This window comes from Mus musculus, chromosome 4, assembly GCF_000001635.26.
Source record: "Mus musculus strain C57BL/6J chromosome 4, GRCm38.p6 C57BL/6J".
In the NCBI taxonomy this organism is placed as follows: Eukaryota; Metazoa; Chordata; class Mammalia; order Rodentia; family Muridae; genus Mus; species Mus musculus.
The window spans coordinates 98,684,262-98,700,917 of record NC_000070.6 but is presented as its reverse complement, the minus strand read 5'-3'; the positions used below and the strand labels follow the sequence as shown (position 1 = coordinate 98,700,917).

General features: G+C 46.0%; 1 protein-coding gene and 2 long non-coding RNA genes across 14 annotated transcripts in view; 2 read left to right on the top strand and 1 right to left on the bottom strand.

The window, feature by feature from the left end:
• Positions 1 to 16,656, bottom strand: part of Patj (PATJ, crumbs cell polarity complex component) — a 324,044-nt gene that overhangs the window by 18,686 nt on the left and 288,702 nt on the right. For 11 of the 12 annotated variants that reach the window (XM_006502704.3, XM_006502705.3, XM_006502699.3 and 8 more), the window contains 2 exons: positions 13,463 to 13,585; positions 12,688 to 12,792 (listed from right to left, as the gene is read on the bottom strand). In XM_006502704.3, the coding sequence (XP_006502767.1) occupies positions 12,688 to 12,792; positions 13,463 to 13,585 (228 nt within the window). Of the gene's footprint in view, positions 1 to 11,906; positions 12,793 to 13,462; positions 13,586 to 16,656 lie in introns of those variants that run through there. The other variant, NM_001005787.1, reaches the window with a different exon arrangement.
• On the top strand, positions 163 to 1,064 carry Gm35073 (predicted gene, 35073). The gene is made up of 2 exons (NR_151609.1): positions 163 to 280; positions 382 to 1,064. It is a non-coding gene; the product is annotated as a predicted gene, 35073 (long non-coding RNA).
• On the top strand, positions 1,775 to 4,025 carry Gm35137 (predicted gene, 35137). Its single transcript, NR_168468.1, has 2 exons — positions 1,775 to 1,864; positions 3,194 to 4,025. It is a non-coding gene; the product is annotated as a predicted gene, 35137 (long non-coding RNA).

Here is a 16,656-nt window from a genome sequence, read left to right as displayed (position 1 = left end):
TGTGTGTGTGTGTGTTGGGGCATGTGATGGTTTGTATATCCTTGGACCAGGGAGTGGCACCATCTGAAGGGGTGGCCTTGTTGGAATAGGTGTGACCTGGTTGGAATGGGTGTGTCACTGTGGATGTGGGTATAAGATCCTCACCCTAGTTGCCTGGAAATCAGTCTTCCACTAGCAGCCTTTGGATAAAGACATAGAACTCTCAGCTCCTCCTGTGCAATGCCTGCCTGGATACTGCCATGCTCCCACCTTGATGATAATGGACTGAACCTTTGAACCTGTAAGCCAGCCCCAATTAAATGTTGTTGTTGTTGTTGTTGTTGTTTTTTTATAAGACTTGTTTTGTTTACGACTCCATCTTGTTTCTTTTCCTTCTTTGAGAGTTCTCCTGAGTGTTTCTCACTTAAAGTGACTTGGACCTCAGGAACAACAGGTATGCCTGACAACGTTTGAAGGCAAAGGGTAGAACTCAGCAACTTTCTTAGCACCAACATAACTCTGCATTGCCAATCCTGAGAAAATGGCCTAAGACAATGATCAACCAGTGGATAGCCAGACCAAGATGACCTGGAATCCTACCCGAGAACTTCGAGCTCCTTTGATTCTCTGCTGTGTGCCCAGGATGACTGTTGGCAGCTGACATGGATCCTTGGGTCACAGTGGTTCCCTGTGGGATCAATCTGCTTATTTAATAAGCTCCTTTTTTTGGCCTCACCCCATCTCCTTCTGGATTTTATGGGGAAGAGGAGGTAAGACAGGGTCTCTCTTGTGTGCAGTCTAGGCTAGCCTGAAACTGATCCTCCTGCCTCAGCCTCCTGAGTGTTAGGAGTACAGGCAAGGTGTGAGCCCCCAGGCTCAGACTGTGTGGGAAAAGAAGCTGAGCCCAGTCTACTGGGATTCCTGGGAGCCAGGCTTCTATCAGAAGTGAATGCTTATGGAACTGAGTGGCACACGGTGATCTCATGAAAAAGAAGCTCAAGCTGGTCACACAGGATATGCTCATGGGACTATGTCATGTCCCTATTGGACGGAAGCAGAAAAGTCATTAAAATATTGCCCGTTTCTCCCTTGTTTCCTTCCTTCTTTCTCCTTCTGCTGCTTCTTCTTGTTTGTGTGTTTGTTTGTTTGTTTTATTTTTGAGATTAGTGTCTTAACATACAGTCCTGGCTAGCCTAGAATTCTGAGATCAATCCGTCTCTGCCTCCCAGGAGCTGGTACTCTAGGCAGGCACTACCACATCCAGCCCTCCCACTCCCCTGGAGACTGTGTATCCCAGCCTAGCCTGAAACTCATAGCCATCCTAGAGTGCTGGGATTACAGGCAGGAGTCACCACTGTGCCTGGTTAGAATCTAGTACTCTCTAATCCTATGTCAGGAAGCAATCACGGGGCATGAAGGAAAAGGAGCACCAGACTTTACTTTCCAGACCTAGCTGTCACCCCAGTTACAGTCCATTACACTCACCATAAAGCTTTACTATCTAGCTGCAAAATATAAAAAAAAGTCCTGCAGTTCCCTCACCACAACGAGCTCTAAAATGAAAAGGGAACCACCCAGAATCCACCCAGAACCTTCTTGCCAGTCTTGAAGGAGTGCAACCCTCAGGCTAAGTGTTAAATATGAAGGACAGCAGGTCTCCTGTGGGGAGGCCCAGGACAGCAGATCTGCCACCTGCAGGAAGAGCTGACCGACCCAGTAACTTGATAAGCTATGGCTAAACCTTCCCTGGGGCTTGGCTTGGGAATGGGAGGAGCTACTGTCTAAGGGTTAGGTCAGTGGTGTACAAGTTCAACACTGAGGTGGGACCTACGTGTCCTGCTCAGCCTTGCCTCTGAACACCAGGGACTGGGGACTATGGTCTGAGGTAAGTAACCACAGGGTCCTTTGAGGAAGCAGGGGAAGGCCACCAAGAGGACAGAAAATAGACTTTATTTTTCTTTATCAAGCGAATCTTGGACTTGTTGTTCTCAGCTTCACTGGGTTCTGAGAACAGGGATGGGACTGGGGAGGGGGAGGGGGAGGGAGGGGGAGGGGGAGAAGCAGTCCTGCCCTCAGGGAGGTGTGCAGTAGAGGTCCTGTGAGGGGCGACAGGACCCAGTGATAGCCAAAGTGGGAAGGGACACAGTTAGAGGCCTTTTATGAGATGGGGGCGGGGGCGGGGGGTGGAAATCATGGTCTCTGCAACTTCAAGTGTTCTAGCCTCTGGGTTCCCTGGCCTGGAGAGGTGAGATCCTGTAACTGGCGTGGCAGAAATGAAGACAGTCTAGGAGATATCTGTGACTCTTAATCTCTCATACTACTGAAACAAGGAATACCAACAATTTGGATATTTCCCTGGGAAGCTTGTCCTGGGAGAAGGGAAGGTGGCAGCTAGAGGGAGAGTTTGTCTTTAGGAAAGAGATGCCACACAACTCTAACACCCCACAGGATGAGGGGGAAGTCTAGACAATGAAGGTTAGTGGTGGTGGAAAAGGTCTTGGGCCAGGACTGCTTATATGTATATCCTTGGCCCTCTTTTTAAGCTCCAGTCTTACTTCAGGACCCTAAGATGGACTGTGTGTGTGGTCACTTTGTCCCTCCTTCAAAGAGGGACACATTACCACATCTCCCTTTTCCTGCTTTGTGCTATGAATGAGGCTTACTATGCATGAGTGTGTGCTGTGACTCTTAGGTTTGGTGATAATCCCACCCTGGGATCTGTGCTCTGGCCTTCTGCCTCATGTGCCCTGGAACCCTTTCCTTTCTTTCCCCAGAGGAAAAGGACAGTTGGGGAATATGGCTGATGTCATCCTGTTCAACCACAGCCCTTCAAAACATGAGCCTGCTCAAGGATGAGTGCTCCTTACATATGTGCCTGGTGATGGAGATGCACAAGGGTCAGGCTGGGCGGCTAGACACAGAACTGCTGGGCGACAGGCATGAACGTATTAAATCTAGTTGAGCTGCCTCTTTTTTTTTTTTTTTTTTTTTCGAGACAGGGTTTCCCTGTGTAGCTCTGGCTGTCCTGGAACTCACTCTGTAGACCAGGCTGGCCTTGAACTCAGAAATCCGCCTGCCTCGGCCTCTCGAGTGCTGGGATTAAAGGCGTGCGCCACCGCGCCCGTCTTGAGCTGCCTTACTTATTACCAAGTGACTGCAAAACTTAGAGATCTCTCACCAGACGTCTAATGGGAGTATTTTGCACCCCCTCCAGGTGTAGTTATTATTAAACACTTGGAAATTACAGGCCTGAGTCAGAGCAGCCCAGCAGCCTGAAGGAAGAGTCCCAACTTCTCCAAGGCGGAAGAGACCAAGAGGGGAAATCTGTAATCTGCGTTCCCAAAACTACCAACAAGAAGGAAGAGGTGGGAAGACCTGTCATTCCAAGGAAGAGGAGACCCAGACAGAGCCGGTGAGAACAGCAGTCATGGCAGCAGAGACCCACCTACAGAAGGAACTGGGTACAGACGCCCACCCACCCATGACCTGGGAGGCTACCAACCCAAAGGAAGAGGAGGGGAGGTCTCAACTATGCATGGACAGCAAGCTGCTGGACAGGAAGGCTAGGAAACATGCACTGTCTCCCAGGCCTAAGGAACAGCCAGTAGTATCCACAGAGTTGGAAAATGAGCCAATAACCATGTTCCCCCCTCCCACCACTCTCTGCCAGGGTGTGTTCCCTCCTCTCACGAACCTCACACCGAACTCTGTGTTTCCCCCTCCCACTGCGCTTGCCGGTCAGTGTGTGTTTCCCCCTCCCACTGCACTTACGGCTCACTCTGTGTTTCCCGCTCCAAATGCCTTGTTCTTTCACTGTGGTTCCCTGTCCAATGGAGTTTCTCTCTCAACCTGCAATTCCTTCAACTCCTTTATTGGAGTTCACCTCTCAAGCCATTCTCCTTGAGAAAGTGTTATTTCATCAGACACACTGGCTTGTACTATAACGTCTGGGACACTACATGACTTAAAAATAAAGCTGAACTCAACTACAGCATTATGTTCCACAGTAGGTCAGTCTATGTTCAATAAACTTTTTGGTTGAGCCACTTGTGCATGCCTTTATTGCATGGACCACAAAATGGGCAGCTCTCCTTAAAAACAGGTTTGGGGGCCTGGTGGCAGTGGCGGTGGTACACACCTTTAATCCCAGCACTTGGGTGGCAGAGGCAGGGGTTCTCTGTGAGTTTGAGACTAGCCTGGTCTACATATCGAGTTTCAGGACAACCAGGGCTACATAGAAAAGCCCTGTTTCAAAAAACTAAATCAAACAAGCAAACAACAATAACAACAACAACAAACAACAATAGAACAGTTTTGGGAGATTATGTCTTGGAGAATTGAGAAGTCAAGATAGTTTCTGGGAACATGGGCTGTTACAAAGCACACGAGCCTGTGTTCCCTGCGTGGAGCTTTCCTGAGCATCTAACCCCGCTAGGGAACACTATTAGATTTCACTGTTAGATTTGTCAGGGCTCAAATCTCTTTGTTATAAAATGTAAAACTCAGCATCCACACCCAGCCTGCATCTGTACTTAACTCAGCATCCACACCCAGCCTGCATCTGTACCTAACTCAGCATCCACACCCAGCCTGCATCTGTACCTAACTCAGCATCCACACCCAGCCTGCATCTGTACCTAACTCAGCATCCACACCCAGCCTGCATCTGTACCTAACTTGCATTCTAGATTGAGAGATGCAGATGTTATTAATCATGGGAGCTGAGAGGCCAAGGTGACCCTGAGATAGTGGGCATGCTAAAGAGCAACAAATGCCTAGACCTGACTCTGGTATGATTTGAAGTAGCAGAAAGTATTTATCTAGAGCCCACTGACAATGGCTTTCTTGACACACTGATTTTTTTTTAAAGATTTATTTATTTTATGTATATTTATTTATTTATATGTAAGTATACTGTAGCTGTCTTCAGACACTCCAGAAGAGGGAGTCAGATCTCGTTACAGATGGTTGTGAGCCACCATGTGGTTACTGGGATTTGAACTCAGGACCTTTGGAAGAGCAGTCGGGTGCTCTTACCCACTGAGCCATTTCACCAGCCCGACACACTGATTTTTTAGGCTTCTTAAATAAGTCTAAGGGTCTAGACTGTAACACATAAGAGGGGCAAACTGGCTGCTAAACACAGAGCGCTCTAGTGGCTCAAACCCCCAATGTCACCTGGAATGCTCCAAGGATTTCTCCCAGGATTATTTAATTTCTATTTTTCTAGTATCAAGGATTAAAACCAGGGTCTCATGGTTTGTGTTTGTTAGGGTCAATCCAGGTTGTCCCCCAAGACAATGTCTGTGATACCAAAAGGAATTTCGCCATTCTCAGACTCCAGATACTATAAAGAAATATAAAAATAAAATATAAAATTTAAGATAAGGAAACATGAGCACTGTCCACTGTGGCCCATTTAGTCTTCGGCAGCTCTGTCAGGAGAGGGCTGTGCTGGGTGTTGCTGAGGGAGCCTGCTAGATCTGGAGAAGCACTGGCTCACTGTTCACTCAGCCCGCCTGTTCCACACTTCCTGTCCTTTCCTGCATCACGTGGCTTCCTCCTCTTCCTGAACCCCAGTGTCACTTATCCCTCACACCCTGCATAGCCTCACGTGCAGAGCTTTACCACCATCTGACGTCTAGGGCACATCCTACACCAAGTAACCCAGAATCTAAGGGAAGCTCTGGCAAATAGAGACCTGACTGGGCCGCCAAGGCTGCGAATTCTCAAGCCGGCTGACATGGTGGTGGCTCATGTCTATATTCCAAGCACTTAGGAAATTGAGGCAGGAGAATTGCTGTGGGTTCAAGACCAGTCTGCAATATCTGATAAATTTTAGGATAGCCAGAACTACATAGTAAAATGTTTTCTTAGCTCCTTCCAAAAACAACAACAAAAACCCCAAACCAAAATGAACCCAAAACAAACAAAAAAGACCCACCAAAATCCAATCAACCAACAATAACAACAACAACAAAAAACAAAAAGAAAAAAAAAACACCACCACAACAAGAAACCCCTCTTTTTTTCCTCCCATGTATGTTTCCTAGTTTTGAAAGCCAATACTGGGCTGCACATGGTGGCACAGGCCGAACAGGCCTTTAATCTCAGCATTTAGGAGGCAGAGGCAGGAGGACCTCAGAGTCAGAGGCCAGCCTGGTCTATATAGTGAGTTACAATACAGCCAGGACTTCATTGAGAGAACCTGTTTCCCCAACTCCTCTCCACAAAAAGTAAAAATTGGGGCTGGTTAGGCAGCTCAGTGAATGAAGGTTGCCACCAACTCTGACCACCTGAGTTCAATCCCTGGGACTGACTATTAATGACTGCTCTAAGCTGTCCTCTGACCACCACGCATGCACGCATAGACGGACCAAATAGATGGCTAAGTAAGAATCGCCAGTCAGCACTTTAAAGTCTGCTCCTCCATCCTTCCTTCTCTCTGACAAATTCTTTAGCAATTTCTCTCAGTATTTGTTTCCATATTCCTAAATAGCATAATTTTACTTCTATTTGTTGTTTAGCTAAATTAATTAATTGGGTTTTGAAACCAGGTGGACAGACTATGCAGCCTGGGTTGGCCTGGAGCTCTACAGTCCAGGCTGGTTTGTGATCAGTCTCCTAAGCAAGCTGCTACTCCTCGCTGATAAACTTTTAAATGACCTAGTCTTATCCGTGGGTGGCCAACAAAAGCTGTAACTCAGCTGATCTTTCCACGGAAGCATCCTGGCCACCCACGTCTCGGACGTGGTGTTTGGCTGTATCTGTTTAATCTGTGAGAGAAGGGAAGGCTCAAGCTGCTGCTGCTGAAAGCAGGGACTTAACAAGGGCCCGTGGATGTGCAGAGGAACTGTGGCAAGCTTGTCATGACGTCTTCATTTTCCAGCGTCTCCTCTGCTACCTTCAACTTTGGGTCAGATTCCTGTTTAACTCTGTACAGTAGACATGTTAATCATTTAAGGATGTTCCTCTGGCAACCTCCCCCTTCAAGGCTGAAGGCACCAGAGAAGAATAGCAAAGGTATTTTTTTCAAGATTTGCAGGAGACATAATCAACACACCCCTGACAATCCCCTGCTCCAGAACGGCACCTCCAAGTCTCCAGTCAATGCTCTAAGCCTGATGTCATCTTGACAAACGCCACGTTGCCCTCCTGATTTCTTTCTGTGTCATTCTCTCCTTGGAGTCCATAGAGATAAGCATCCTGTGCAGCAGATCAGAACTGCCCCTGGCAGGCAGGGGCGATTGCCTCATCCTGATAAGACTCTGTATGACCAGTGCTCGGACAATGATCAACCAGACGGACCTGGCCTGACTGTGGCTGTGAGCTATAGTCCCCTCCATGGGGGGTGGGGTGGGGGAGGGTGAGAGTAGGGGTGATCTGAGGACATCCTTTCCTTCTGTCTTTCCAGAGCAGCCAGACTGAAAACAAGTTTTTCCCTATTGGTCACTTATCTCATTCTCTACACATGAGGCAAGTGGTCGCCCATGGTTCTGTAGGAATCCCCTGCACTAGGTTTCCTTAGCTTATGTTAGAGGTTGAGGGTAGCCTGGGCTACACAGCAGGAACTTGTCCCCAAACAACAACAACAACTGAAAACAAAAACAAAACAAAACAAAAACAAAACAAAACAAACAAAAAAACCTCCTAAAGGTCAATGACTTAATTTTTGCCTAAATGCTACTCTTACTAAGCCTGCTACTTCCTGTATGTTAATGTTTCCTTGATTATGGTGTAAATTTATTTCCCAGAGTATATAGCTAGTACTTTTTTTGTTTGTTTGTTTTGTTTTTCGAGACAGGGTTTCTCTGTATAGCCCTGGCTGTCCTGGAACTCACTTTGTAGACCAGGCCGGCCTCGAACTCAGAAATCCGCCTGCCTCTGCCTCCCGAGTGCTGGGATTAAAGGTGTGTGCCACCACGCCCAGCTTTTTTTTAATGTTTTTATTAGATCAGCTTTACAATTTTTAGTTCACCGCAAACTTCCAGGGCAGTTAGGCATATTAGATACTCACTCACCACCTCATTTCCTCTGTTTCATTTTATTACTATTGTTTACATTAGCGTGTGTAAGTCAGGGGACAACTTTCAAGTGTCAGTACTCTCCTTCTACTAAGGGATCTGGGCTGGAACGTGTGTTGTCAGGTTTGCATGGCAAGTACTCTATCCACTGAGCAACCCTCCCTGTTTTCTCCTTCTTAGTTCAGAGCCGGTTTTCTCAATGTGCCCTTCCCCCTGCTCCACTTGATGGGCTTTGTGCCCACTGCCCAGGATTTTCACATTGTCCAGCGCGACAGCATCTTAAGTAATTCTCTCAGAAAACTGATTTCAAAAAAAGGCCAGTGGCACTCAAATGCCTTGCTCTTTATAGCACTTTTTAGCAAGTGCTTTTCTCTTAAAAATGTAAAGCCTAGGTGGGCACTACTCTTTTATTATTTAATATGTGCACTGATGAATAGGTTTTTAAATTTCTTTAATCCCCCTCCCCAACTCTCCCCCTCTCTCAAGTGTTTCTGTTTACAACTTCTACTGTTTAGACATTAGATTTCTTGGTTTAACCTCTTGGTCCCCTTGCTCTCTTCACTCACAGGGCGAGGAGTACTCTTCAGGTGAGCCAATGTCCCGCTCCTTCTCTACGCTCTCTTAATAACCCTTCTACCACTGCAGCCTCTTCTTTTAGTTCAACAAGCTCTGGAGGGCGCCCTGAAGAACTACTTCATAAAGAGACTCTTAATCATTATCTCTTTGACTTAAAGATTTTCTTCTGATCTCCAAACTTGTTCTTAGGCTTTGCAATCCCTCTCTCTCATTTTGATTTATTTAGTCAACCGGTACCTAGTAAGTGCAGTGTGTCAGGCCACGGGGGTGTTAGCCCTGCAAGGTCCGAGAGGCTTCCGTTTGCCCTCATTCCCAGCACTGAGCACAGGCACCGTGCTTCCTCGGCTACAGGCTGCTAGGCCCCACACCAATGTTCCTAGCACTACAATACCATCATGAGCCCATTATCCAGGACCAAGCAGAATGGGATACTGAGATCAGCAGTTCAAGGATGGCCTTAGCTGAATAGTGAAGCCAGCCTAAGTTATCTGTTTAATGTTGCCTCAATGCTTCAAAGCCCAACTCTCCAACTTCTGTCCATGATAGAAATGCCTGACATGCTTTTCCCCCTCTTATGTCTTCAAAAAATGGTAAAAATTTAGAACCAATTTTCCCCCTCATGGGCTGACGAGATGGTTCAGTAGTTAAGAGAGCTTGCTGTTCTTGTAGAGGACTTGAGTTAATTTCCCAGCACCTCTATCTGGTGACTTACAACTGCATGTAACTCCAGCTGCAGGGGATCTAATACCCACTCCTGGCTTCCGTGGGCACCTACACATATGTGGTATTTACTCACAAAGACACAGTGACAAGGACTCGAGACAGACAGTCAGACACACATACTTATACATAAGTTAAAAAAAAAAAAGGTCAAATCCTAAAGCGAAAACATTTTTTTTTTAAGCAGAGAGTATGATACCTGGATTAAAAATCGTTCTATAGTCATTCCATATGTGAAAAAACTTCGCAAGACAAATTCTCAAATTACAAGAAGCAAATAAAAGTAGGAACATTTAGAAATACTTCAAGCAGCCTAGTCAACCTCAGCTGCTCAGCTGGAGTTGTCAGTAAGCAGCCACCAGCCTTAGAAGCAGAGACATCTATCTATCCCTCTTCTACTTAGAGGTGGTGAGCTTCCAGAGTGTTTTTTTCTCCTTTTTCTCCTGTGCCAATAGCACCTGCTGATGGCTTTCTGAGACACTGGAAGTCTTTTCCATAGGCTGGAGAGATGGCTCAGCTGGTAAGGTGCTTGCCTCTCAAGCATGCAGACCTGAGCTCACTCTCTGGTATCCATGTAAAAAACAAAAGAAGTAGTGGTGTGCGCCTATGATCTCTGTGTTGGAGAGGTAGAGACGGCTGGGGATGCTGACGTGGAATGCAACTGAGGAATGGCCTCTGTCCTACACAAATGCATACAAAACCATGCATACACACGTCATTTTCCATATCACCAGGCACAATTACCTGACCTTTTTTTTTTTTTTTTAAACTTCCCTGCCAATTGCCTGTCTGATAATGAAAACAATTGCCTAGTGATGAGCCAGCTGTCATATAATTGTGCGGCACGTTGTTTCAATGGAAGCAAACACCATGTGACCGGAAGGCACTTGAGAGGACTCTGCTAAGCTTTGTGCCTCCCATGTCTGCAGTCACAGAAACTTCACATTCTTGGGTACGACGATCTCAGCTACAGACTCAGAGGGTCCACTGATGCTCACAGTGCAGATGAGGAGGGAAAACAGCAACTAACGTGATTTTCAAGAGAGAATACTTTCAAATTCAATGTCACTTTCTTCTTAAAACACAGAAACAGAAAAGGGATAAAGACCTCTTTCAGAAACAGGCTACAGAGAGTGAGTAAGCAGTGTGGTACAGCCCTGAAACCCCAGCACTATGGAGCTGAGGCAGAAGGATCCTAGACTAGCCAGGGATACATTGAGAGACCCTGTCTGAAACAAAACCCAGAATCAAGTAAAACAGCGGTCAGAGTGGGCAAAGACAGTCACTCTTCTTTTATAGCTTGCATCTGAAATAAATTAAAATTACATTATTCTACTCTGTAAGAAACATTTAAATAAAATTTTAAAATATTTTATTCATTTCACTTTCATTTCAATGGATGTTTTGCCTGCAGGTATGGTTGTCCACTAACTGCAGGCAGTGCCAAAGGAGGCCAGAAGAGGGCACCAGATGCCCCTAGACTGGAGTTACAGAGGCTGGAACCACCATTTGGGTGCTGGGAATTGAACCTATGTCCTTTGGAAGAGCAGCCAATGTTCTTAAATGCTGAGCTATCTTCCTAGGTCTTTTATAAGAACTATGTTTAAAAACTTCATTGACAGAAGCAATTTAGCAAGAATAAAGTGTTTCCTTTGTGAACTTTGTTTTTTTTTTTGTGAGAAAAGGCTTCAGTCTAGACTTGCCTCTGACTTTCTATAGCTCCAAGACTAACCTGGAACTACTGATCCTCTGGCCTTAACGTTCTGAGACTCGGGATTATAGATATAGTCACCAAAGTCAGCTTCTAAAACTAAGGTTTTGTTGACTTTTTTTTTTTTTTTAAATACACTATCTCAAATGCCCCAGGGCTGGCTTTGAACTTACTCTGTAACCAAAGGTAGCTTTGAACTCACTCTGAGGCCAAGGGTGGTCTCCAACTCTGGATCCTCCTGCCCAGCCCCCACTGCTGAGAGGTATCATGTCTTCCAAGGTAATTTAAAGATGCAGTCTTCTGGGGGGCAGGGGTGGAGGGGTGCTGGGACTTCACTCTGGGCTCCGTGCATGCCATGCAGGGTTCTACCACTGACCTACATTTTAGCTCCAGCTTGGGTTATGCTTCTGTGTGTAAACGGTGGAGCTGAAGGCATTGAGTCAGGGTGTAGGGATATCACTAATACTAGACTTTAAGTGGAAGCCCCTTCTTCCTACTCAGGTTCCCACTCACTCACTCATGCCTCTGGTGACCAGCAGCTGAGACCAAAGAGGTGCGCTTGCAACAAGTGACTCTAGGGGGTCAGTAAAGGCCAAGCTCCTGTAGCAGGAATGGAGTAATGACCAGAAATGTCCACTCTGCACGAGGACTGCACGCATCCTGGGAGGAGCAGGGCTGAGGCTGGCCATGCACTGTTTTGTTGGTATTCAGCAGACACTTAAGGACTCAGATACTATTTGGCTATTGCATCAACTCTCTTGAGACCACAGACAGTGTTCCATGGGTTCCCCCCTCCCCCCGCCATGTGTACCTGGCTAAGTGCTTCATCACTTTGACCTAGACCACTGAGTTCTCAGAGCTAAGCCCCACAAATCACTTCTCTCAAACATCGTGGGTTTCCATTCAATCTTCTTTATTCTAAGGCTGGAATTATCTGAGTGCTGGCTGTGGGTCTTATTCTTTTTACCCGTAAGTCACTTTATACTACCTCTTTCAGAAGTACGGTGATTATAATCCTTCATTTTAGGGTACTCATTAAAGAAAGTTCCTGCCAGTATGCTGCCTCTCCAGTCTCTGCATGGCATCTATCTCAGAGACAAGGGAAGGGCCGCAACTGAGGGAGCGACGTTAACAGCACAGTCTGCTTGTACTTCCTCTTGGATGTCTCCACTGCTCTGGACAATGCTCACGGGGCCATAGCTGATCAATAACTGTCTGCTTTAATTGATGACTGCTATGCAGTAAGAGTTGCAGGGTGCTGGCACCCATTCACGGCACAGGAGAAAGAGCATTGTGTTTTTCTCTGCCTTTAAAGGGACAGGAAGCAGTGCGCAGGCGGCCCAGGAGCAGCCTTTGGATATAAGAAAGGAAATCATTTCCTATTCGCAGCAAACTTCAATTTACAAGAGAATGGCGGAAGCTAAAAGCCTTGTTGATTTATCACATGAAGCTGAGAGTAATTTTTCTCCCCTTGTTATACCTTCGGATAATCCTGCTCATGCCTGTATGGGTGGCATTAAAGAATTTCTGAATAAAAATAATAATTTCTCGCTTTCAACCCTCATAATTCACATCAGCAAGCACCCTGCTGGGTGGCGATGCCGACTGCCAGTGACTCCGTCTTTTCTGTTGTCATTTATCTGCCTCTGCCAGCTGGTTCTCCATTGATCGAAATACCTGCAGGATAATGCGCCCGAAGGCATTCTTCAGTAGATTAACGGCATCTGTGTGAGACAGTCCATCCAGAGGTTGTCCATTAATGCTCACAATCCGATCTCCAACCTGGAAGGACAAAAGTGGAAGAAAATCACTATCATTAAGAAAAATTAAATTTGAGAAGAATGCCTAAAACTCCTCGTAAGTTACATTTCTCATCTGCCTCGTTGCTGAGAGCTGGCTTCTGTGGAGTGCGGGGAATTTTTAATGGGTGTTCCCAAATGCAGTCCCATCAGAGAGACGAGAAGGACATTAGATTCGATCACTAAAAGACGCTGCGGGTCACTTTTGTGTTTTGGTAGCTGGTAAGAGTTGGGGGCACAAATTAACTGTTCAGAGAAGTTCCAGTGAGGAAGCCAGGGCTTTTCTGCTTAATTTTTATACCTCAGTTAAAATTAAGGGACAGTAGGAAAAAATGATACTTTCAGTTAGGGGAATATGCCAAGATCAAATCTAAGTTAAAAACCAATTTGGGTAAAGGAGATGCTAAGAGGTCTTGAGAGGCTTTGAGGAGATGGGGTTCCTTCTTTCCCTCGAAGCTTTGATAAGAACAACATTTTATGTGTCCAGGGACTTCATGAATTTCAGGTCTACAGTCTTGCTAATGTATTCTGTCCTCGGCATTGGTGGTTGATGGCTTTTGCAATTCCCACTTTAAACAAGGTCTCGATGGCTACAACCTCCTCCTGAGCCCAACACACACTGTCAGCCTTCTGCTAGTCGACTGGAGTTTTACCTTAAGCTTCTGGGTCCGTGCGGCCACTCCGTTGGCCTGAATCATGGCAATAAATATGGGGATATCTCCTAAAGGACTCCCTTTTCCTCCAGCGATACTGATCCCAAGGGCATCGCTGAGCTCCTACAGAGAGAAAACAGAAGGCCTGCGTGTTTAATAATAGGCACAGACAGTCTGTCCTTACATCACACTGAACAAAAACTCTCCATGATAATGTGGAAGCTGAGTGTAGGGCATCAAAAAAGGCCTGTGTCAGCTTTTGCAGTCAGGTAGCCGTGGGGTCCTCGGAGAAGCTCATCTCTGTGAGCCTCCATGCTTATGCCCAAGATGGGAAAGTAGACTGCACAGTACACAGTGATAATCGGAGTATAAATAAGATAACACAGTGTTGTCCGGGCCTACAGAAGAGGCTCAATAAAAGCCAATAGCAGCAGTAAATTAAAAAACAAAAGCCTTCACTACTGCTCAGTGGAGCGGCCAATTTGACGCAGGCTTGGCAAGTGTGTTCTCATATGGTGTTTATGATTAAACTGCCACACATATCATGTTCTGGGTGTGAACAAACACACTTGGCTTCAAAAGAGCTGCATGCTGCACTAAACAAAGGATCTGAGAGGGCGCCCACTGTTGTGACAACAGTTTGGAGAGAGAAATAAGGCAGCTTCGAAGATCTCTGTAAAGATGGACCTTGAGTCGAGCGCTGGCTCTCGTCCCACCCTGTCCCCCCATCCTAGGAGGGTTAATATTTTAAAAATGACTGAAAGAACAAATGACAAGTTGCAGTTCTGGCAGGCTGGCACTCACACTAAGTCTATCTATTGCTCCTGTTGACTATAATGGGAAAGTCTTGTCAAAATGCAAATAACAATGGTCCATAGCTTCTGGAACCAAAAGAAACTAACTGGTGGAACGTGAAAATCTGCAGAAGTTACAGCAGGGGTACGCCGCACAGGCTCATGCACTTGTGTGCATATGAGCGTGTGAGTGTGTGTATGTGTGCATGTGAGCCAGGTGTCTGAGTGCTCAGGTATGTGTGTATGTGTGTGCAAGCATGCTCATAGGTGTGTGTGTGTGTGTGTGTGTGTGTGTGTGTGTGTGTGTGTGTGATAGGTACATTTTTGCTCTAAGGGAGAATCCTTCTCAATCAGACTAGGAGTGGAAAAAGGATTTTCTGATGCAAACCGCACCCTTCCAGCCAGAGGAACTGAAAAGAGACTTGCCTGGCTGCTAGACAATCAGGGAGGAAATGGAGAGTAGAAAAGATCCCGAATTCTGAGCACAAATGTGTGGAATTATCACGAATCTACTAAGTACAGAGGAGCCCTCAACCAGCATACCAAAATTTTTGATTATTAAACTTTGCTTTAAATCACCACAAAGGCAGGTAGAAATTTCTCTCTCAATCTAACTGGGCCAGCTAAAGCATAAGCAACATTATTTTTCAGAGTAGCTACACACAACTTAATATTCACGCGGTCTAGGATAAAATCTCATGCTTGTCAACATCAGTAAGACGTAACCACCACTCCATGTTCTGTAGGACAATCGAAAGCAAGCATTGTAACACTGTTTTTTATTGATATGCATGGCCTCTACCAGGCTCCTGGGTGGATCCCAGCAACGGAAAACAAAACAGCAGAGGCAGGAGACATAAGCACTACTCTTGAGGTAAAGGCCTACATGGTCACAAACTTAACATTTAAAAATATTCAGAGCCAAAGATGGTCATGACCCCAGCACTCTGGAGGCAGAGGCAAATGGATTTCTATGAGTTCTAGGTCATCCTGGTTTATACAGCAAGTTCCGGGCTAGCCAGAGTTACACAGTGAGACTCAAAAAATAAAAAATAAACAAAAGAAACAATGCCCTCCATAGCTAAGTGCTCATTAATTATACCTTAATAAAGCTGGAAAGCAGAAGGAGCCATCTCAGAGAGTCCATATGAAGAGAACCTAAGAACAAACTTGTAGGGGCTGGGAGGAGCGCATGGTAGAACATGCCTTAGTATGCACAACACTCCAGCTTTAATCCCTAGAGCCCAAACCAAATAACATGTCACCAACAAGGCAAAATGCTCTACTTTAGGGCCATGGAGATGGTTCAGAAGATAAAAATGGAGCCCAGACTGAGTTTAACCCCTGAAAATCACATAATTCTAGCCCTCAGAGAGAAAGACAGGGGGGGGGGACAGGAGAATTGCCTAGAAACTCATGGGCCCATTTGATTAGAGTAGGCAGCATAGTTGCAGAAACTGGAGAGACCCCCATCCCAACAAGGTGGAAGGGAAGAGCTGACTCCCTCAGTTGTCCTGCGGCACCTGTGACCAGTGAGCTGTGCTACACGTATGTATGTGATTACACGACACACAGCCCACATCCTAGATGACATAAACACATCGATTATTCTGCTATTATTAGTGTTGCCCTGCCATAACTTAGAATCACTGCAGTGCCTCATTTCTATCCGTATAAACAGCATTTGTGTCCAAATGATACTTTCCAGATGCATCAATCAGTCAGCAATGCACTCTGTGCAAAACTCTAAGAGATAGTAATTTATTTTTATTTTAAGTACATGAATGTTTTGCCTGCACATACATCTGTGTACCACATACATGCAGGGCCTGAAGAAGCCAGAAGAGGGTGTTGGATCCTGCCCTTAGTTACTTTTGGATTGCTGTGAAGAGACACCATGACCAAGGCAACTTATAAGAAATCATGTAAGCTGGGCATGGTGGCGCATGCCTTTAATCCCAGCACTCGGGAGGCAGAGGCAGGTGGATCTCTGAGTTCGAGGCCAGCCTGGTCTACAAAGTAAGTTCCAGGACAGCCAGAGCTACACAGAAAAACCCTGTTTCGTAAAAACAAACAAACAAACAAACAAACAAACAAACAAACATCCTGTAAATGGGGGCTGGCTTACAGTTTCAGAGGGTTAGTTCATGACTATCATGGTGGGTAGCACGGCAGCAAGTGGGTAGACATGGTGCTGGAGCAGTGGGTGAAAGCTTACAAGGCAGATGTCATTGGGCCTGGCGTGAAGTTTTAAAACTCAAAGCCCACCTCCAGTGACACCACCTTCAACAGGGTCATACTTCCTAATCCTACTCCAACAGTTCCACCAACTGGGAAGTAAACATTCAAATATATGAGCCTATGGTGCCGCTGTCAGTCAGACCACCACAGATGCCCAGC